Source organism: Cervus elaphus, chromosome X, assembly GCF_910594005.1.
Source record: "Cervus elaphus chromosome X, mCerEla1.1, whole genome shotgun sequence".
In the NCBI taxonomy this organism is placed as follows: domain Eukaryota; kingdom Metazoa; phylum Chordata; class Mammalia; order Artiodactyla; family Cervidae; genus Cervus; species Cervus elaphus.
Genome location: NC_057848.1, coordinates 60,072,826 through 60,096,195, shown reverse-complemented (window position 1 = coordinate 60,096,195; position 23,370 = coordinate 60,072,826). Strand labels below are relative to the sequence as shown.

The following is a 23,370-nucleotide window of genomic DNA, read 5'->3' as shown; positions in this document are numbered from 1 at the left end:
AAAACTAACACAACATTGTAAATCAACTATTCTCTCATATAGGGACTTCCTTGGTGGTCCAATGGTTAAGACTCTACCCTCCCAAATGCAAGGGGCCCGAGTTCAGTCTCTCGTCAGGGAACTAGATTTCATATGCTGAACTAAGAGTTCACATGCCGCAACTAAAGATCCCACATGCTGCAACTAAGACCTGGTTGGTTGGTGTTTAGTCGCTCAGTAATGTCCAACTCTTTTGTGATCCCATGGACTGTAGCCCACCAGGAATTTCATGGAATTTCCCAGTCAAGAATACTAGAGCTGCTATTTCCTCCAACAGGGGATCTTCCTGACCCAGGAATTGAACCCACGTCTCCTGCATTGGCAGGCTGATTTTTTACCACTGAACCACCTGGGAAGCCCCAAGACCCAGTTCAGCCAAATAAAATAAATATTTTTTAAAAACTATACTCTCATATAAAATAAAATTTTTTAAAAATGGCAAACTGAGGGTGGGTGGGCTGAGTGGAAAAATGGGGCCAGATGGCTTGTGGGAATAATGCCAGCCTTATTCCCAAGGCCATGAGGTTGCGGGGTGGGGGTGAATAGGCTTTAAGAAACACTACTGCCCAGCACCTGGATCACCCCCACTGGGCTCCTGCCCCTATTGTCCTGCTACTCATGACCAGGACACCTCCCTTGGCACAATTAAGCCACACACAGACCATCTAACCACCACACCACCCCCCCCACACACACACAATGCAGCTCCAACTCACAGGGTTTATGTAACAAGAGGCAGGAGCGTGTTCCCTCAAGCCCCAGTTTAAGAAAATGGGTCTGCCTCTAACACCAATCATGACATGAAAACACAGGGCACAGATGAGACAAACAAATATATCTAAAAGAGTCTACTGGTTCCTCTCAAGTCCAGGTGCTTGACCTACTGGTAGCCCTTCTTCTCCAAATCTTATCAGCGGTGGTCTAAGGACCTGCACCCTTGTACCTCTGAAGCAGCCCTACAGAGGTTCAGGGAGCTATCCGAGCTATCCATGCCCATTTCAATCAAAAGAAAGTGCCCTCCCTTCTCCCATTTTTACTCCAAAATTAAATCGAATACTGACCTACACGCTGTATTTCAAGATGTTAAAAGATGGCTGCCTTATTCACACAGTCACCTTTAACCTTGGTCTGTGAATGCCCACCAGGCAGCGACCCTCTCCTGCTACCGAAATACTTTTATTAATACCTTCTAGCAAGCTACCAGTGCAAGCAAGTGAACTCAGATAAAACTATCAGGCAGCAAACCTGGTAGGAGCCGGAAGCTGGAACAATGCTTAGTGCAGAGTATTTAGAGGAGAAGGGGCCTGGTTCCATGGCATCTCCTCATAACAGCTCTTCCTCTCAGGCAGGGTTTAGGGGTCAGCTTTTGACTATGAGACTGTATGCAAGAGGGCTGAGAGGATCAGAAAATCCCACTGTCAAGAGACACCTTTGACTGTCTGTAGCCACTCCTCCCCTCAGTCTGCTCCAGGCCCCAGTCAAAACCCTGCTCCTTCCAATATAGAAGAAGGCCTACTGCAGGCGACCAAATGAGTTTCTTCTTCCCCAATGCAACTAGTCAACTCTTCCTCCCTCTCCTACTCTCTTTCAGAGTGCAATTCTCTGACCTTGTCCCTCTTCATTGCAGACTCCCCGTCAAGAGCCACACCACCTCTTTGATCCCTGCACACACCAACATGTATTCCTCAGCTTGAGGCCCACTTTGAGAACATTCATGAATTGAAGGGTATGTATAGGTGGTTTTTAAATCTTTACCTCAATAAGACAAATATTTATCAATAATGTTTATCACAGAACAATGTATGAATTTCATGCCATCTCCCCCGAAACTGCAAGCTCAAAGAACATTTGCAATACAAATTACCAATATTTGGGGAGTTGTGACACCTGACTATTGTCTAGTAGGAGCAAATAAATCCAAGAGAATTGACTTCAAATTTGTTATCTACACACAACTAAGTCAAGCTTGCACATTCTCAGCATGTTTTCCAAGGGCAACAAGCAAAAACAATAGGCAGCTAAACAATCAGGAATGTACAGATTTAACTGAGTAATAAGACAGCAGTATCTGGTATTTCATAAACTCTGTATGCTAAACCAATGGATATTTTTAAGTGATCACTTAGATACAAAGGTATAATATTGTTTGTACAATCAACTTAAGTTGGAAAATGTCACATTTTACCTAACATTTATTTGACAAGAGTTCTGATATTCTGAACAGACAAGGAAGAAAAAGAAGGGGAAAAAACCTTCTCAACTGAAAAACCAGTGTACTTAAATTAAGAAAAAGTATCTCCCTTGCTCTGGTTGTTTTAAATTAAATACCCTTTTATGGTACCATTTCAGGAAAATAGTACTTAGAATAAACCTACTTGTCACCTTGATTTTTCTCCCATATAATAGCATTTTGTGTTACACAAACTGAGGCCAGACAGTGAGATTTTTAAATTGATATATATTTAAAAGCATGCAATTGGAAGCATATGTATCTCTGTAGATGTTCATACAAGATACAGATACATATTCAAAGGCAAGGGTGACGTGCCTTGAAGCCTTTGGGGGCATTCTTTAATCCACTTTCACCACGCTGTAGATTTTAGAAATAAAAATAAAACAGGAAAAAAATCCAATTGTTCCTGAAACAAAATGAGAAAGATTTTTGTTAACCAGACATTATAGAAAATCAAAATAGCTTTCTCAAAAATGCAAAGCATGTCAGTTTGGAGATGGAGTACTGATTCTCTGCATCTCAAGACTTGTACTTTATCCAATAAAAATCACCAGGCTCTCTTGCTGAGCAAAGAGGATGAGCAGCAGGGCTGGAGGCAGTCACCTGCAAAGGGGTGTGAGAATCCATTTGATTGAACACTGCAGGTCTTTAACCAAAGCAAAAAACAAGTAGCTTAAGTTCTCTATTTCAAAACGGATACAAAAAGGTCCAAGGCTACTTTTCTAACATAATAAACTTTGTATAACTTGCTTCAATTTGGAAAATGTAAATAACCATTATCATTATACATAGCAAAATAAGGAATAATCTTGGGACTTCCTTCGTGGTCCAGTGGCTAAGACTCTGCTTCCCACTGTAGGGGGCCCAGTTTGATCTCTAGTCAGGGAACTAGATTCCACATGCCAGAAAAGTTCACGTGTGGCAACTAAAGATCCTGTGTACCACAACCAAGACCTGGCGCAGCCAAATAAATACATTTTTTAAAAGCAAGAATAATCTATTTACTTATATAATCAGAGCATATATTAGCTTTCTAAATGAAAGTTTTATAATATTAAGCTTGAGAAACATCCCATCTCTGGGGATTTATCCTAAAGAAATGATCCTATAGAGAAAAAAATGTCATGCAAAAAATGTTCATAATACTGATTTATAATATTGCAAAACTACAAACAAACCAAATGCCCCCAAATAGGTGACTAGCTAAATGATGGACTAAGATGAAATAAGAGAGGCAGCAGAAATGTCAAATATAGAGACTTCCCTGGTGGTCCAGTGGCTGGGACTCTGAGCACCCCATGCTGGGGGCCACGGTTTGATCCCTGGTCAGGGAACTAGTGGAGAAGGCAATAACACCCCACTCCAGTACTCTTGCCTGGAAAATCCCATGGATGGAGGAGCCTGGTAGGCTGCGGTCCACGGGGTCGCTAAGAGTCAGACACGACTGAGGGACTTCACTTTCACTTTTCACTTTCATTCATTGGAGAAGGAAAAGGCAATCCACTCCAGTGTTCTTGCCTGGAGAATCCCAGGGACGGGGGAGCCTGGTGGGCTGATGTCTGTGGGGTCACACAGAGTTGGACACGACTGAAGTGACTTAGCAGCAGCAGCAGTGAACTAGATCCCACATGCTGCAACTAGGAGTTCGTATATAGCAACTAAAAAAAAAAGATTCCATGTGCCACAACTAAGACCAGCACAGCCAAATTAATTGATTAGTTTAATTATTTTATTTAAAAATGACAAACATAAAGATATATAAAGCAGCATGGGCCAATCTTTTTTAATAACTTATTTATTTATTTTACTTTTGGCTACATTAGGTCTTTGTTGCTTTGCTTAGGCTTTCACTGATCTTCCTTGCAATGTGCGGGTTTCTCATTGCAGTGGCTTCTCTTATTGTGGAGCACAGGCTCTACGGCTTGTGGGCTTCAGTAGTTGTGGCTCACAGGCTTTAGAGCACTGGCTCAGTAGTTGTGGCACAGGGGCTTAGTTAATCCGAGGCATGTGGAATCTTCCCCGATCAGGGATCAAATGTGTGTCCCCTGCACTGGAAGGTGGATTCTTATCCACTGTGCCACAAGGGAAGTCCTGGGGCAATCTTTATAATATGGTATTAGGTGAAAAAAGCCAGGTCTTAAACAAGTTCCAGGTATCACACTTATGAGAACATTACATAAGCTTTAAACCCGTAGACTAGAGCACAGCATAAATGACAGAAGATACTTCCCTATTTTAGGGTGACATGATTATGGACAAATTTTTCTTTAACATAGAATTCCATTGATGCTCATACTATAAAAATAAATTTTTTTTTTTTTTAATTTTCAAATGACCTTAATGTTCAATGACTTAATTGAAGAAAATTCTAATAAGATTTCCAAATCCCATAGTCTAAATGGGGCACCATAAGACAAGTCAATCATCTAGGAGAATATCTTAATAGCAAGATCACAGAAAGCTGTAGGCAGGGTTTGTTACATTTTTCTATGCCAATTTCTAAATTTAGAATAACTTTCCATCCTATATACCATCATGCCACTTCCCTCCCACTCTTTACAGCTCCTTGTCAGTTAATATGGTATCAAACCAGTCAATCCTAAAGGAAATCAACCCTGGATATTCATTGGAAGGATTGATGCTGAAGCTGAAGCTCCAACACTTTGGCCACCTGATGAGAAGAGTCGACTCATTGGAAAAGACCCTGATGCTGGGAAAGATTGAAGGCAGGAGGAGAGGGTGCAACAGAGGATGAGATGGTAGGATGGCATCACCAACTCAATGGACATTAATCTGAGCAAACTCCAGGAGATAGAAAAGGACAGGGAAGCCTGGCGTGCTGCAGTCCATGGGGTTGCAAAGAGTCGGACATGACTTAGCAACTGAATACACACATGGAATAGTGATAAGATTATAGGCTCTGGAGGGACACAAGCGTCCTCTGTTGGTTATTTGTTGATCTTAGGCAAGTGAGAGTCTTGCCAACCCTCAGTTTTCTAAGTGGAAAAATGGGGATGATAATACCTATTCCTACTTTTGTCTCCCTTTTCTGAATCCAACAACTTCAAAGGTTCATGAGATAACGTATGTCTCTGAATCTAAAACACTCCTGATTTCCATTTGCTGCATATTAGTCCCATAAATTAAGAAAATGTCTATGAATTCTCAACCTTTTGATGCTCTACTTAAAATACCAAAATGTGTCCTACCCAAAACACAAAAATTCATCAGCCCTCACACTGTTCTGAGAGCTGACTGAGCTAAAGAAGCTGGACTTTCGAGTCACGCAGATGTTTAGCTGGGTGATGTAGAACAAGCTACCTTTCTCCTCTGTTCCTCATAAGTGAAAAGGAATCATACTCCCACCCACCCAACAGGCTTGACCTGAGGGAAAAAAAGGACAAAATACATTAGAGTGTCTGTCAAAATAGGCACTCAAGAAATGATGTTCTGATCTGGGGTTGAAAAGTATGTTCACTTGGGATTTATTCGACTAAACGCCTCAACATCACCTGTAGCCTGGAATCACCTGGGAAGATGTAACAAATACTATTATCTGGGTCACACCCTCAGCTATGCTACTTAACTGATTGAGATGCCTGAATGTCAAGATTTTTTAAATCTCCCCAGGTCCTGCTACTATGAAACCAGGGTTCAGAACCTCTGGGCTAGCCTATCTGTCTGCCTTCCTTCAATGCTTCCTTCCTTCCTTTCTTTCATTTTATTCCTTCCTTCTTTGTAAACAAACATTAAATATTAAGAAAGGTGTGGAAATTTCTAAGGGTCATTGTTAAAAGCAAGTAAAGTTAAAAGCACACACAAGTTAAAAAACCACACAAGTTAAAAGCAATGTAAAGGAGTGGGCTTCCCAGGTGGCTCAGTAGTAAAGAATCTGCCTGCCAATACAGGAGATGCAAGAGACAGGGATTCAATCCCTGGGTCGGGAAGATCCCCTGGAGGAGGAAATGGCAACCCACTCCAGTATTCTTGCCTGGAGAATCCTATGGACAGAGGACCCTGGCAGGCTGCAGTCCATGGAATTGCAAAGAGTCAGATACAACTGAGTGACTCAATAACAACAACAAAGGATCTGGAGAAATTTAAAAAATTTTTTCTACAACTCAATTGCTGGTACTACAAGTTAAGGATAGAAAAAGGGAGATGGGACAAAAAGGGAGAAGTATTATACCTTTGGTGTCTTTGCCTACATTTGCCCCAGGACAGAGAAAGTACTAAACCAGTACTAGAAATGTCCTAGTTTCTTTCTAAACTTAACCTTTTTTCATTAGGTCAGGAGACACATTACAAAAAGACAAACCAACTACAGGATCTTGAATGAGGCCGTCTAAGACAAGCAGAGAAGCCCATTTCCCCCTTTCCTTTCCCTAAATGCAATTCTACAATGAGAAAAACAAAATTCACAGCCTGATCTAAGATTGGCATCCAATACACATTTCCTCCAGGGCCTTCCCAAAGTCTTCATGTACACTTGAAAAAAGAAGAAGAAACTAGCTAATAAAACATTTTGAAAGTCTATCACATTCTATTCAATATAAACAAACCTTTAAAGAGGCTTTCCACAGCTACTGTGGGGACTAAATTCCAATATATATTATTTTGAGAATTGGCACCTGTGACTAAGACATGCAGAAAAGATTTTCCTACCATTGGAATTACAGCCATTGCACAGAATAAAGAGAAAGCTTGTTTGGAGCAAAGGTCTTAGGGACCTTGACTCTCTTCAGCCATAGTTGATTCAGTATTCAGTAAACACTTTCTCTGGGCCTGGCGCTTGCCAGGTAATGTAAAGGATAGAAAAAGTGGCTCAGGGACTTCCCTGACAGTCCAGTGGTTAAGACTTCTCACTTCCACTGCAGGGGGTGCAGGTTCCATCCCAAGACAGGGAACTAAGATCCTGCACGCTGTGAGGTGTGGTCAAAATGTAAAAAAATAGCAGGGGGACCTCTGGTGGGGAACAATGCCAGGGGCTAATCAACATATTGCTGCTTATATAGAGGTCACAGTCAGAGACTTGGAAAGGACCCTTAACTCCAGCCTTTCTCACTTTCATATTTTATCAGTCACCAAGACCTTCCAACTTGGAATTTTTTTTAAAGTGCAAATATTTTATTTTACATGCTTACTTAAATACTTCTTCTCACCTGCCTTCATGGCACAGTGGGCAATGGATCACTCTCATAAATACTTCTTTTCCTCAACTGAATACTTACCATGATACAGAATACAACCACTTTTCCCCTCTCAATTGGTAACCCGTGACATTTTTTGTTTCTGTGTTTAATGCAGAAAGTCTTAATAGAGACAATTTAATATAATTTATAAACATATTTTATACTCATATTTGCATAATTGTATAACTCATAAAAATAAAAATCAGATATGGTAAATATAGTTTTCACTGATTCCTTGATTAATTTATGCTTACTTTCCAAGCTCAATGCTCTATCAATAATAAAATAATGTTTTCTAGGATCTTTTCTCTAAAAACTCTATTATCAGTTCTAGAACATGATTGATGTTGCTTTTTATGGGAATTTTCTGAATCCATCCCCTCCATCCATCTGTCCATCTCCATAGCCATTGGGTCTTAAGTCATACTCACTAAATCTCTCATCTACAAAACTATCTCTTGGCTTGTCTTTATGGCCAGTCTCCCTCTCAAATCAATTCTCCACTCTATCAGAGTGATTGTGATATTTCCAAAACACAAATTTGATTGCCCAGCCCCTACTTACAAACTTTAAATAGCTTTCCATAGCAAAGGTACTTAAACCCTGGAGAGTATTACAAACTTGTTAAGCAATTAAAAATACAGATAAGCAAGGATTCTGATTCAGAGGCTTTAGGATAGGCCCTGGGCATCAGATTTATTGGTTTTAGTCGGTTTAGTTTAGCCAGAGATATGAACAAATACCTTCATGACCAAGAAAATGACGATGATGATTATAATAATGACAATAGCTGTTATTTATTAAATGCTTGGGTTTCCCTGGTGGCTCAGTGATAAAGAATCTGCCTGCAGTGCAGGAGACACAGGTTTGATCCATGGGTCAGGAAGATCTCCTGGAGAAGGGAATGGCTACCCACTCCAGTACTCTTTCCTCGAGAATTCCACAGACAGAGGAGCCTGGCCAGCTACAGTCCATGGGGTCTCAAAGAGTCGGACACAACTTAGCAACTGAGCATAAGGAAAAGGAATACTTCCCTTCCTTTGAAATTTTTAGTATGATACTTGAAACTAGAAGAATACTAGCTACCACAGGGCCCAGAGTTAGAATAGGTCTGTAACTACCTGTACTGGGAAAAAATGTTAAGACCTTGAGGTTCTCAATATTCTTGAAAATAGAGAACACTATGTCCTGTTCATTCCAATAGCACCCGGCATTTTGGTCCATAAATATAAGCTGAAATAAAAATGAGCTGGGATTGAAGAGGTAATAGAATTATCCCAAAGATTATACTGGCCTTGACTCCCTGTATTCTAGAATAATGTGGAAAAATTGGAAGGGTGTGCCTTTATTTTTTTAAGAAGGGCTGGAAGGGTTGAAAGAGCATGGAAAAGACTTGGAATTGGCTGTTATCGTCATCTACCCCTGAGGGTGATGTTTTATGGCTTTAGGTACATGCACCTGTCTTCATTCTCCCAATTATAGGAAGTCCACCAGATCTAACAGAAAGCCACAGAGGAGATTTTGCAGGCATCATTTGGTGGTTGGTTTGGCCTTAGCTTAAAAAAGTACCTCTTGCTTAAGGAGGATGTGGAGAGTTGTATTTAAGAGAATAAACAAACAAAAAAAAGAATAAACAATGGAGTCAGACCAACCAGGATTTGAATGAATCATAGCTCCCAGACTAAGCTAGCTAAGTGACCTTGAACAAGTCACTTAATCTCTCTGGACCTCAGTTCCTCATCCATGCAATAGGAGTAATATGACTTACACCTCACAACAGTTAGACAGTTAGGTGAAAATTGAGATAAATGTATGTTAATAGTTGACACATAATTGACTCAATAAGAAATAAATAGTATTATATCTTATGTTTTCATATTCCCTGTAAGCACCTTGCCAAGCCCATAAAAAGTTTAGTAAATATTTGTTGGCTGCTTAACAATTAGCATTAATACATCTTTATTCCTTTCTGATCTTTTGTCCTTTAGAATTTAAATTTTTAATAAGACAGAGACAATTTGGTATAATAAAGCACAAAAGAACCACTATAGCTAATATTTGTATATTAAGATAATTGGACTTTTCCTTCAGTATAGTTTATTTCATCATGCACTGTGTGAGAACATTTTTCACTTCAATTTAGTGACAAAAATATTAAACAGTAGACACTCTCAAAATATACTGAACTTTATTTGCTTCTTTTAATGAATAAAAATATGTTTAAAGCATAGACACTTAGTGAGAAAGCCAACAGAAAAGCACTCTAAACTTGGCTGATACTTCTGGGTCTTAGAAACTCTTTGCATCACACTGGCTTCAATCACTGCACAGTGATTGCTGATTCAAAGTCGCTGATTCTAAACATGTTCTCTTGAGATGAACAAAACTATATTTGGAAAATAGCATTAACTCCCAGGTAAAAGTGAGGTTCAAAAATAGTATTTCTTACAGTACTATTAACATTTTGGGCCAGATAATTCTTTGTTGTACATCATAGGATCTTTAGCACCATCCTTGGCCTCTACCCACTAGATGTCATTAGCATCCTCCCATCCCAGTCGTGACAATCAAAACTGTCTCCAGATATTGCTAAATGTCCTATAAGGGGATAAATCTGTCCCTGGTTGAGAACCACTGCTCAGGAGTAATAGACTGTGGCTAAATGCAAACATTTATATAAAATATTTAATTTGCTACCCATGGTAATGCCAACCAGGATTTATATTAAACCATAAACTCTACTATCATAATAGAACATAGCATTTAAACTTTAGGAGAGGGAATCTTAAGTGTTAGATCTGAATTGGTTATTCTGATCTTATGTCTATTATATCAAACTAGAGATACATTATTTCAATTAATTTTAAGACTTTAACTCATTTGTTGATATCAAAAAGAGAACTTGATGCAAATTTTAAAAATCACTATCCTCCAATCAAGATCAAGTATCCACATGTGTGCCGACCATCAACCTCCATTAGAAATCTGAGTAAAATGATCAAATTAGAAGATATCACAGCCTACTTGGTCACACATAGACTTCATTTCTTTAATAGCTGGTTTCTTAACAGCTGGTTAAACTAGTTATACTGAAACTAGTTAGGATTTGGGACAAGTCACCCAACTTGAACTGAAGTTTATCTTTGTCTCTACAATGTAACATTTCTCTCCTGGTACCCTTTGGTGACATTATTGGTATAGTGTGGCTTATCCTTCTGCCTGTTCTTTGAATTCTATTTCAAAATGTTATTAACACATCTGTTAGTGTGCTATGTACTGAAAATTGAGTAGAGGAACACCAGCCACAATGCACATCATTTCCTTTGCCTCAAAAACTGAGAGGAAGAAAACAATGGGGTGCCATTTTAGACATACTGAGTTAACAAAAAAGAAAACCATTTTGGGGGGAGTTGGTTATTATTTCTGTTAAAATAATACTCAATGCCAGCCAAGGCTGTAGGGAAAATGATACAACTCTGCTGATGCCAGAAAAGCATAAAGAGCCATAAAAATATTTATGCTTTTTGACCCGGTCATCCCATTTCACAGACTATCCTAAGGAAATAATTCAAAGTGGGGGGAGGTGGGGGGGGGGTTCAACAGTGAAGAAACAGTTAAGTAATCTTCTCAACAGATTAAACAGCCATAAAAGTGGCAAATATAAAGGATATATAGGAACATACTCAATATTGAAAAGCTATGAGGTCCTGTACTTCCATTATGATGCCATGGATGAATTCAAATACCAAAGAGGAATGTGGTGACCACAAGGAAGAAATCTGGATGAATGCATAATTATTCTAAGTTAGTGTAAAACTCTTCAGTAATTTTTACATGAATAGATATTGCTAATTTTAAAGTTCTCATTTAAAAAATTCACTCTCAGAAAGATCTGCCTGTAGCAAGAAAGTAATCAGCAATTAAGAACTGTACTTTTGTGTACATCTATATTCTTAAGACTAATTATTTCATTAAGAATGTCTTCCTCAAAAGTGAAACACCATGAGCAGAGAGGCAATAAGCCTTGCTTCCTGCTGTGAACCTCAAAATATAGTGGTGAAATGGAATACAGAGATGCCATTCAAGAGTCTTAGGCAGAAAGGGCTTCTTAAAGAACAGTTGTAGAAAATTGATGTCCAAAGCACACTTCACGATTTAAAATTTTTTTCCTGATATGAACGATAACTAGGATTTACTTTGGAGGTTTTTCATGATTTAATTTTAAAATAGATATGGAGATCTCTTTTCCTCTCCCCATCCCCCGCCATGAAAAATAATTTGCTCTGATTCAAGACAGGGACATAGGAAGATCCTAAACTCACGTCCTCCCATAGACACACCAAACCTACAGCAATACATGGAACAAATTCCTCTGAAAAAAACCTGGCAGAGCAACATCTTCACAAGGGACAAATTAGAGGGGAAACTGCATCATAGTGGGTAGGAAAGGCTGGGACAATGATCTCACCATAAACCCCAAGTCCAGCATGGTGATACACAATTGGGAGGGAATCCAAAACCTGGAGCTTCTTTCTGAGGACCAAAGGGTTCATGCCCTACATCAGGCACTCCAACCTTTAAGACTGGCACCTGAGAAATAAACTCTCCAGACATTGGGTTTTGAAAAACCATGGAGGTCATACCCATGAGACCCAAGCAGCTGATACAAACTGAAGTTTGGCTCTTAAGGGCTCATATGCCATCTCCAAAATATACTAATAGTTCATGCAGCTCAATATCAAAAAAACAAACCACCCAATCCAAAAAAAATGGGCAGAAGATCTAAATAGTCATTGCTCCAAAGACATAAAGATGGCCAAGAGGCCCATGTAAAGATTCTCAACATCACTAATGATTAGAGAAATGCAAATCAAAACTACAAAGAGGAATCACCTCACACCAGTCAGAATGACCATCGTCAAAAAGTCTATAAACAATAAATGCTAGAGAGGGTATGGAGTAAAGGGACCCGCCTATACTGTTAGTGGGAATATAAACTGGTACAGCCACCATGGAGAACAGTATGGAGGTTCCTTAAAAAACTAAAAATAGAGCTACCATATGATCCTGCAATCCCACTCCTGGGCATATATCATATATCTGGAGAAACCATAATTCGAAAAGATAGAAGCACCCCAATGTTCATTGCAGCACTATTTACAACAGCCAGACATAGAAACAACCCAAGTGCCCATAAACAATGAATGGATAAAGAAGATGTGGTACTATATATACAATAGAATATTATTCAACCATAAAAAAGAACGAAATAATGCCATATGCAGCAACACAGATGGACCTAGAGATTGTCATACTGAGTAAAGAAGTCAGAGGACAACAAACAGCACATGATATCCCTTATATGTGGAATCTTAAAAAAAAGGGTAGAAATAAACTTATCTACAAAACAGAAAGAGACACAGATGTAGAAAATAAATTTATGCTTACCAGGGGGTGGAGGGGAATAAACTGGAAGATTGGGATTGACATATACACACTATTATATACAAAATAGGTTAACTAATAAGGACCTACTGTATATCACAGGGAACTCTACTCAATCTGTAATAGCCTATATAGGGGAAAAAATCTAAAAAAGAGGGGCTATATGTATATGTATAACTGATTCACTTTGCTGTACACCTGTAACTAATACAACATTGCAAATCAACTATTCTCCAATAAAAATTAATTTAACCTTACTTATGGTTTCCTTTGTTGTGCAAAAGCTCTTAAGTTTCATTAGGTCCCATTTGTTTATTTTTGCTTTTATTTGCAAAACAGAAAAAGAGACACAGAAGTACAGAACAGACTTTTGAACTCTGTGGGAGAAGGTGAGGGTGGGATGTTTCGAAAGAACAGCATGTATATTATCTATGGTGAAACAGATCACCAGCCCAGGTGGGATGCATGAGACAAGTGCTCGGGCCTGGTGCACTGGGAAGACCCAGAGGAATCGGGTGGAGAGGGAGGTGGGAGGGGGGATCGGGATGGGGAATACGTGTAACTCCATGGCTGATTCATGTCAATGTATGACAAAACCCACTGAAATGTTGTGAAGTAATTAGCCTCCAACTAATAAAAAAAATAAAAATAAAAATAAATTAATTTAAAAACTCAAAACTACAATGAAGTATAACCTCACAACAGTCAGAATGACCATCATTAAAAAGTCTACAAATAACAAATGCTGGAGAGGGTGTGCAAAAAAAAGAAACCCTTCTACACTGTTGGTGGGAATGTAAACTGGTGCAGCCACTATGGAAACACTATGCAGATTCTTGAAAAATTGAAAATAGATTTACCACAAGATCCAGCAATTCCACTCCTGAGTATTTATCTGAAGAATACAAAAACACTAATTCAAGCTATATGAACCCATATGCTCACTGAAGCCTCATTCACAACAGCCAAGATATGGAGGCAACCTAAGTGTTTATCAATAGAGGATGTGGTATATGTGTGTGTAGATACATATATATACATAATATATATAACACATAGATATATATATACATAATACACATATATTATATATATATATAACTCAGACATTAAAAAAGAATGAAACCTTGTCATTTGACCATTTGGGACAACATAGATGGACCCACAGGGTATTATGCTAAGTAAAAGAAGTCAGACAGAGAAAAACAAATACTGTATGATTTCATTTGTACATGGAATCTAAAACACAGAACAATTGAACAAACATAACAAAATAGAAACAGAGTCATGGATTTAGAGAACAAACAGGTGGCTGCTGGGGGGAGGGGGGAGGAGTGAAACAGGTGAGGGAAATTAAGAGATACAAAATCCCAGTTACAAAATAAATAAGTCATAGGATGAACTGTACAGTATGGGGAATATAGTCAATGATTATGCAGTATCTTTGTATGGTGACAGATGGTAGCTAGACTTATCATGGTGATCATTTTGAAATGGACAGAAATATCAAATCACTGTTGTATATCAAGAACTAACATAGTGTTGTAGGTCAATTATATTTCAACAAAGAAACAAACAAATTCATAGAAAAAGAGATCAGATTTGTAGTTACTAGATGTGAGGGATAGGGGAAGAGGAATTGGTTGAAGGCAGTCAAAAGATACAAAGTTTCAGTTATAAAATAAATAAGTACTTATAATGTAAAACATGGTAAGTGTAATTAATACTGTTGTACATTACATATGAAAGTTGTTGAGAGTAAATCCTAAGAGTTCTCAGAAGAAAAAAATTTTTCTGTTTTGTTAATTTTGTATCTGTATGATATAAATGTTCATTGATATAAATGTTCAAGTGGTCAATGTTCATGACCACTGTGGTCATCATTTCATGATGCATGAAAGTCAAATAATTATGCTGTATACCTGAAACTTATACAGAGCTGTATGTCAGCTATACCTCAATAAAAAATCTGAATAAAACTGGAAAGGAAAAAATATATACACCCTCCAGAAAGATTTTAGGCCTGTTACTATGCTGCTGCTGCTGCTGCTGCTAAGTCACTTGAGTCGTGTCCAACTCTGTGCTACCCCATAGATGGCAGCCCACCAGGCTCCTCTGTCCCTGGGATTCTCCAGGTAAAAATACTGGAGTGGGTTGCCATTTCCTTCTCCAATGCATGCATGCACGCTAAGTCGCTTCAGTCCGACTTTGTGCGACCCTATGGACGACAGGCCACCAGGCTCCTATGTCCATGGGATTCTCTAGGCAAGAATACTGGAGTGGGTTGCCATTTCCTTCTCCCCCTGTTACTATAGATGTATGCAATTTATTACCAAAAAGTGAGCAGAAGATCTGAATAGACATTTTTCCAAAGACATACAGAAGGCCAAAAAGTACATGAAAAGATGCTCAGTAGCACTAATCATCAGGGAAATGCAAATCAAAACCACAATGAGATACATCTCACACCTGTTAGAATGACAATTATCAAAAACACAAGAAATAAAAAGTGTTAGCAAGGATGTGCAGGAAAGGGGACCCTGTGCACTGTTAATAGGAATATACATTGGTATAGCCACTATGGAAAATGGTATGGAGGTTCCTAAAAAAATTAAAAATAGAATTACCATATGATCCAGAAATTCTACTTCTGGGTATTTATCCAAAGAAAATGAAAACACTTACAGAAAAAAAGCCATGTACACCATGTTCACTGCAGTGTCATTTACAGTAGCCAAGATATGAAAACAACCTAAGTGTCTGCTGATGTATAAATGGATAAAGAAAATGTGGTATATGCACACAGTGGAATATTATTCAGCCATAAAAAATACAATCCTTTTTGTGACAACATGGACTTTGAGGGCATTATGCTAAGTGAAATAAGTTAGACAAAGAAAGACAAATACTGCATGCTCTCACTTACATGTGGAATCTTAAAAACATAAAACACCAAGCTCATAGATACAGAGAACAGACTGGTGGTTTCCAGAGGCTGGGGGATAGAGACAAGAATGTGGGCAAACTTCACTCTGTATAATGGGCTCCAGTTTCATCCAAAGTAAGCCAGAAAGATAAACACCAATACAGTATACTAATGCATATATATGGAATTTAAAAAGATGGTAACGATAACCCTTATATGCAGGACAGAAAAAGAGACACAGATGTATAGAACAGACTTTTGGATTCTGTGGGAGAAGGCGAGGGTGGGATGATCTGAGAGAATAGCATTGAAACATGTATATTATCAAGGGTGAAACAGATCGCCAGTCCAGGTTGGATGCATGAGACAAGTGCTCAGGGCTGGTGCACTGGGATGACCCAAAGGGATGGGAGGGGGAGGGAGGTGGGAGGGGGGATCAGGATGGGGAACACATGTAAATCCATGGCTGATTCATGTCAGTGTATGGCAAAAACCACTACAATATTGTAAAGTAATTAGCCTCCAACTAATAAAAAATAAATGGAAAAAAATAAAAGAGTGTGGGCAAAATGAGTGAAGGTGGTCAAAAGTTCAAATTTCTAGCTATAAAATAAATAAGTCATAGGGATATGATGCACAGCATGGTGATTATAAATAATAATACTATACTTATTAGTATTTAAAAGCTGCTAAGAGAATAAACCTTAAAAGTTCTCATTGATTGCAAACATTTTGTAACTGTGTATGACAGATGTCAACTAGACATTATGGTAATCATTTGATAATATATACAAATATAGAGTCATTGTGTTGTACACCAGAAACTAATAAAATGTTGTATATCAATTACACTTCAATCTAAAAAATTTTTTAAAGTAAAATAGATATGGAAACATTATTCCATAAGGGTATCTACTCTCTTTCATACACTATGTAATTCAAGAGGAACCATGTGCTTAGCACTATGAAGGATAGAAAATAGGCATAAGATGTGTGGTCCCTTTTCTCAAGAAGATTCCAAGTTAGGTGGAGAAACATGCTAAAAAAAAAAATCAGGAGGATACACACCTGAACTCAATAAATGATTCAGTTTAAGAGATTTAGAAAATACACGGAGCAGGTAGAACAGGAGCCCAAACACCAAGGTAAGTTTAGATCTTGATAAGGAAGTAGGGCACTATTAAAGTTTTCTAATAAGATGAATGAAATTATCACATTTAAACCCCCTCAACGTCCCATCACTCCAACAATAAAATCTAAATTCCTTAGTAGAGTTTTTGAGACCTTGGTAAGATCTGCCAGTTCCTTACATCTCTAACATCACTATTGCCACCTAGTGAAGTCCCGCTCCCCTTGCCATTGTGAACTCCATGCTCTCTGAAGATGTCAAATTCCTTCCTACTTCAGAATTTTTGAACATGCTGTCACCTGTTTGAAACACTTGATTATCCACCTCTTCTTTCATATCATTTCTTTCACAAAATTCATCAAACCCTAATTCCTTCTTTGTCTGCCATCTATTAACATATAACATCCACAAAAGCAGGGGCCCTTACCTGTTTTGTTCACCACTGTGCTCCCAGCACCTAGCCCAGAGTCTAGCGCTGTGTAAGACAGAAAAAGAAGTTTCTGAAGAATAAATAGGGAGGCTGTGATTAACTATAAAGCATGGAAAAATGAAAGTGAAAGTCGCTCAGTCATGTCCGACTCTTTGTGACCCCATGGACTAATCCAGTCCAGGGAATTCTCCAGGCCAGAATACTGGAGTGGGTAGCCTTTCCCTTCTCCAGGGGATCTTCCCAAGTCAGGGATTGAACCCAGGTCTCCCTCACTGCAGGTGGATTCTTTACCAGCTGAATTACCAGGGAAGCCCAAGAATACTGGAATGGGTAGCCTATCCCTTCTCCAGCCAGTCTTCCCGACCCAGGAATCGAACTGGGGTCTCCTGCATTGCAGGCAGATTCTTTACCAACTGAGCTATCAGGGAGGTCCATAAAGCATGGAAGGGCTATGTTAAGAATTCATGCAAATTAAGCCAAGGAGATCAGAGATTAGAGATGAGGGTCAAAGAGAGAGAGAAATTCAGATGAATCAGTGGGTGGGGGAGGAAGTGCTAGATTCACTTTCTGGGGCATGAACCAACATGACATGAAAATGTTCAGAATATACGTGAAGAGAGGTTATGGCTAGAGACAGAGATTTGGGAACTGTCAGCACTAAGGAGATAAATGAAGCCCTGGGACTAAATAAACTCTAAAAGGGAGAGTGCAGAAAGGACTGAAATGCTGAAGGTGGAACCCTCAATAAAGCCTAGAGTTAGGTGACAGGAAGAGGGAGGGAAACAAAAGAATTCACAATTCGGCACAGGAAGAAGAATGCCAATCTTGCTAGAAGAATTTCACAGAATGGGTGTGGAGTAGTGTTTAACCAAGAAGCCAGGGAGGATGGTGACCAGGGAACGGCCATTAGGTTTTTGCAAGAGACCACTGAGAACCTTGCAGAGTCAGATATTAGTGACAGAAGCAATTTAAGTGGTGGAGACTACCAATGGGCATAGATGTTTGTCAGCAATGGGACCATTTGGGATGACATTTCACTTTTGAAAGAAGCTACTGGTAATATAAGACTCCCAGAAAAAGGTAGCCTGAGTCAAAATGTTAGGTAATGAAGAAAACATTAGCCTGAAATCACTGCACTCAATCCATTCAACTGCACATTACACAAATAGAAAAGCCAGTAATTTACAAAGAGAGAAATCCAAAACAAGACACTGTGGGCAGAGATGGCATGTACACACAGCAATATGGGTGAAATTCACAAACAATCTGGGGAAAAAGAAACCTGACCTCAAAGAAGCCAGACATAGAAGAGTCTATCTTGTATGATTCCATTAACCTACAATTCAAAAACAGGGCAAGTTCACTGATGCTGTTAAAAGTCAGGATAGTGGTTGCCTTTGGGGAAGATGAGTGGAAAGATGCCCAACAGAGGCTTTGGGTCCGTGGATCACGTAGTTTTTATTAACATGGCTGTCAGTTACAGAGTGTGTTCAATGCTGTACACTTATGACGTGTGCATTTTTCTGCAGGCATATTTCAGTAAAAAGTTTAAAAACCTCAGAAGCAAACGTGAGGAGCCTCATTAGGCTAGAATAGTGAGACACTGTCAGGCCTTCGGTTTTAAATAGAACCCATTTTTTAGTTCCCCCAACAGGAATGGAACTCAGGCTCCCTGTAGTAGAAATGGAAGCATGGAGTCCCAACCACTGGACCACCAGGGAATTTCCTAAATAGAACTGAGAGATGAGAGGAGGCCTGCACAGTCTTCTCCTTACTGAAGAGTTAAGAGCAGCAGGTACACAAAAACGACAGAAAGAAGTCACCACCAAGATGCCCAGTTTCTCAGATAATGTTTGCATGTGTCTTAAGGCTTTGATTTCTGACAAATTTTCATTGTTAATTTTTGCATATTTGTTGAACCTGGAGCGTTAAAAGCATAGGAAGATGCTTCAAATGTTCCAAACTGACCTACACAAATGGTGTGACTTGAGCTAAAACCAGAACTTAAAAAGTGAGGCAGGTAAATGTGGACCACTGCTTCCCTTGGGCTGGCAAGGGCATAAAGCTCTCCAAATTCATTATTTCTCCAATGGGATCATTTTAGAAACAATGCCATTTTTTCACCTGCTTTAAGCATTCATCTAAACAAGAATTTCCATCACATCTGAACCAAAATAACAATCCCAAATGAGTAATCCTAAGAAGTATCCATCTTGTTCCTCACCTATAATTGCTTATATTGACTTAATCTAATTTTACTAATTTAAAAGTTATTCAAGTCAGTTAATTTTTTATGCCTGAAAGGAATTCAAAAGTGATTACACACAACCCTTACTGTGTTTTGGAACACATCCCTACTGTTTAAAAACATTCACAAGGGACGGTCTTGCAGCTAAGTACATAAGGTCCCTCCAGCTCCCCAGGCCTTGCAATCTTTTATCCCCAAAGCATAGAAATGAACATGATGACTTTGTTCCCTCTTCCTTCCATTAATTGTTAATTGATGCTTATTATATTATGGCTATCTCCAAGTCTCTTTAGAGAATCCAAAATACACAAAATGTAATTCTGTGCTTACCGGTGAATAGGAAAAAAATCAAGACCATGATCATCGTGTACCCAAAGTACAAAATGGTGCTTGCAATGCCTGTGATTTTAAGTTTGGCGAAGAAGTAGTAAACTGCATAAGCAAAAAAATAAACAGCTGTAAAACTGCTGGTAAGAAAGGCTCTCCACCACCAATGATAATCCTATGAGAAGAGGTAGAAAAAACAACTTTTTAGATGAAACTCTAACTATACATGGGTTAGTAATTATAATAAGAGGCAACATAAAATAGGCTCTATAGGACTGTGGATTAAAAGAAATAAAAGAGGAAGTTTCAGAAGAAATTTAATTTCATATGTACTGTCTGACTAATGTACATCCTGCTTGAGGCGCCCTCACAATGATAAACTCTTGGTTTCCAGGGGGACTATGTGTGCCCTCAGGGATTGTACTTCTAATATGCACATCCCTTCTCCCTAGACGCTGCCTCAGCCCTGGAAGGCTTTCAGGTCAGCTTCAATTTACTGGCCAGAGTTGTGCTGGGCCTGAATTGATGCCTCAGTTCAGGTAAAAAAAGGTTAGTAGAGAAATTTAAGATAGATCTTTTTCCCCCCTTACAGTTTTATTGAGATATAATTGATACACAGCATTGTCTAATTTTAAGGTGTACAATATAATGATTTGACTTAACTTATCATGAAATGATTATCACAGTAATTTTACTAAACATCCATCATCTTATATAGATACAAAATTAAAGAAATAGAGAAAAATATATTTTTCCTTGTGATGAGAACTCTTAGGATTTACTATCTTAACAACAGTCATAAAGAGCACACAGCAGTGTCAATTATATTTATCATGTTGTACATTACATCCCTAGTACTTGTTTATCCTATAACTGCAAGTTTGTACCTTTCAACCACCTTCATCCAATTCTCCCTCCCCCTAACCCGTGCCTCTGGTAACCACAAGTCTGCTCTTTTTTTCTATAAGTTTGTTTGTTTAAGATAGACCTTTATGGTTAATGGGAATTATTTTAACTGGCTAAATTCATGATCCATGGAGGCATGACAGAGGTCAATAATCAGGTTAGTCTCACCCTGCCCATGGGTTCCTTCTGATAATAAAATTACCATAAAAGCACCATGGTCAAGGGCCAAGGGGATAAATGCAGAAAAGAGTTAACATAGCAGGTCTGAGGTTGCCATCTTTAGAAAGGTCTGCTTACAAAAAAAAAAAAAAAAAAAGTCTGCTTACAAGGTTGACTCTTGGCTTAATACCTGGGAATTTAGCATTTAATCATTCCCTGACTGATAAGACTGGTTTTCTATACCTAGACTGTACAAACTATGTGATTCATGGCGAACACGTGCTTTCCTTTAGAGTGTCTGAAAAGTTTGGAGTTGTTAGGCAGAGTGTGCCTATGTGACTAGCTCCCAATAAAAGCCTTGGCTAGTGAGTCTCTTGTGGGCTTCCCTGGGCAGACACACTGCACATATACTACTGCATTTTTTACTGCTGCAGAAGGAGCACGCTTGGTGTGTCCCCTCATGAGGGAGAGAAAACACAGGAAGACTGCACATGGGTTTTTTTTCCAGGTTCCATCTGTGTCTTTTTCCCTTACTGATCCTGTTGTGCATCCTTTTGCTGTAACAAACCCTAGCCAAGAAGATGTCTATATGCTGAGTCTCATGAGTCCTTCTAGTGAGTCACCAAATATGTGGATGGTTTTGGGGGCCCTCAAACCTTTCTAAGAAATATATGTGTATATATATATCTTATGCCTATTAATGTTTTATTAATGATTGTTACAGAATTCCTATGACAAAATGTATCATAGAATGAATGAGTATTCATTCATTCTAAGTATATACGTACATAAGTATATACTTAAGTATATACTTACCTAAGTATAATATGTACATAATTATATATCTTTTACTTTTATTCCTATAGCTCAAGAAAAAAATGCTCTAAGATATCATGTATATAATAATCATTCCCTAAACTCTCTTGTCACCTTTAGAAAGTCACATTAAATTACCAAAATAAGAGGGATCTAGGGGATTTAAGAAAATATGTTCACCACTAGCTCAGTTATTCAAAATGACCTTAGGAAAAATTGAGGGTGGCATTAGGTAAAAAGAATTATTTATGTCCATGGCAACCAAAACAACAAAAAGAAAGAGAAAGGGTCTTTAGCAGCAACCTCAAGCCCATAAAATATAATCCTGGCCTAAGCTACAAGAAAATGTTCATTGTTAAAAAGAAAACATCATCAAATCAGATCGTTTATGTCTGAACTATCAAATCAGTTCCCTACTTTTTTTATGTTAACTGAATACTATACAGAAATTATAGTAACTAGCCAGAGAGAAACTGCTTTCTGTTGAAAACTTTCTATCAAAGTAGCATTAACCTACTGATGAAAGAAATCAAAGAAAACACAAATAGATGGAGAAATATACCATGTTAATGGATTGGAAGAATCAATATAGTGAAAATGACTATACTACCCAGAGCAGTCTATAGATTCAATGCAATCCCTATCAAGCTACCAACAGTATTTTTCAGAGAACTAGAACAAATAATTTCACAATTTGTATGGAAATACAATAAAACCTTGAATAGCCAAAGCAATCTTGAGAAAGAAGAATGGAACTGGATGAATCAACCTGCCTGACTTCAGGCTCTACTACAAAGCTACAGTCATCAAGACACTATGGTACTGGCACAAAGAAAGAAATATAGATCAATGGAACAAAATAGAAAGCCCAGAGATAAATCCACACACCTTATGGACACCTTATCTTTGACAAAGGAGGCAAGAATATACAGTGGAGAAAAGACAATCTCCTTAACAAGTGGTGCTGGGAAAACTGGTCAACCACTTGTAAAAGAATGAAACTAGAACACTTTCTAAAATCATACACAAAAATAAACTCAAAATGGATTAAAGATCTAAACATAAGACCAGAAACTATAAAACTCCTAGAGGAAAACATAGGCAAAACACTCTCTGACATAAATCAAAGCAGGATCCTCTATGACCCACCTCCCAGTGTATTGGAAATAAAAGCAAAAATAAACAAATGGGACCTTATTAAACTTAAAAGCTTTTGCACAACAAAGAAAACTATAAGCAAGGTGAAAAGACGGCCTTCAGAATGGGAGAAAATGATAGCAAATGAAACAATGGACAAAGAATTAATCTCAAAAATATACAAGCAATTCCTGCAGCTCAATTCCAGAAAAATAAATGACCCAATCAAAAAATGGGCCCAAGAACTAAACAGTTCTCCAAAGAAGACATACAGATGGCTAACAAACACATGAAAAGATGCTCAACATCACTCATTAGCAGAGAAATGCAAATCAAAACCACAATGAGGTACCACCTTACGCCAGTCAGAATGGCTGCTATCC

The 23,370-nt window shown here is 38.4% G+C and overlaps 1 protein-coding gene across 1 annotated transcript in view; it reads right to left on the bottom strand.

Moving 5' to 3' along the window:
* Positions 1–2,513: 2,513 nt before the first annotated feature.
* Positions 2,514–23,370, bottom strand: part of LOC122689658 (transmembrane 9 superfamily member 2-like) — an 83,612-nt gene continuing 62,755 nt past the window's right edge. The window contains exons 16-17 of the mRNA XM_043896263.1: positions 19,973–20,144; positions 2,514–2,678 (exon numbers count right to left, since the gene is read on the bottom strand). Of these exons, the coding sequence (XP_043752198.1) occupies positions 2,611–2,678; positions 19,973–20,144 (240 nt within the window). The 3' untranslated portion in view covers positions 2,514–2,610. The remainder of the gene's footprint in view (positions 2,679–19,972; positions 20,145–23,370) is intronic.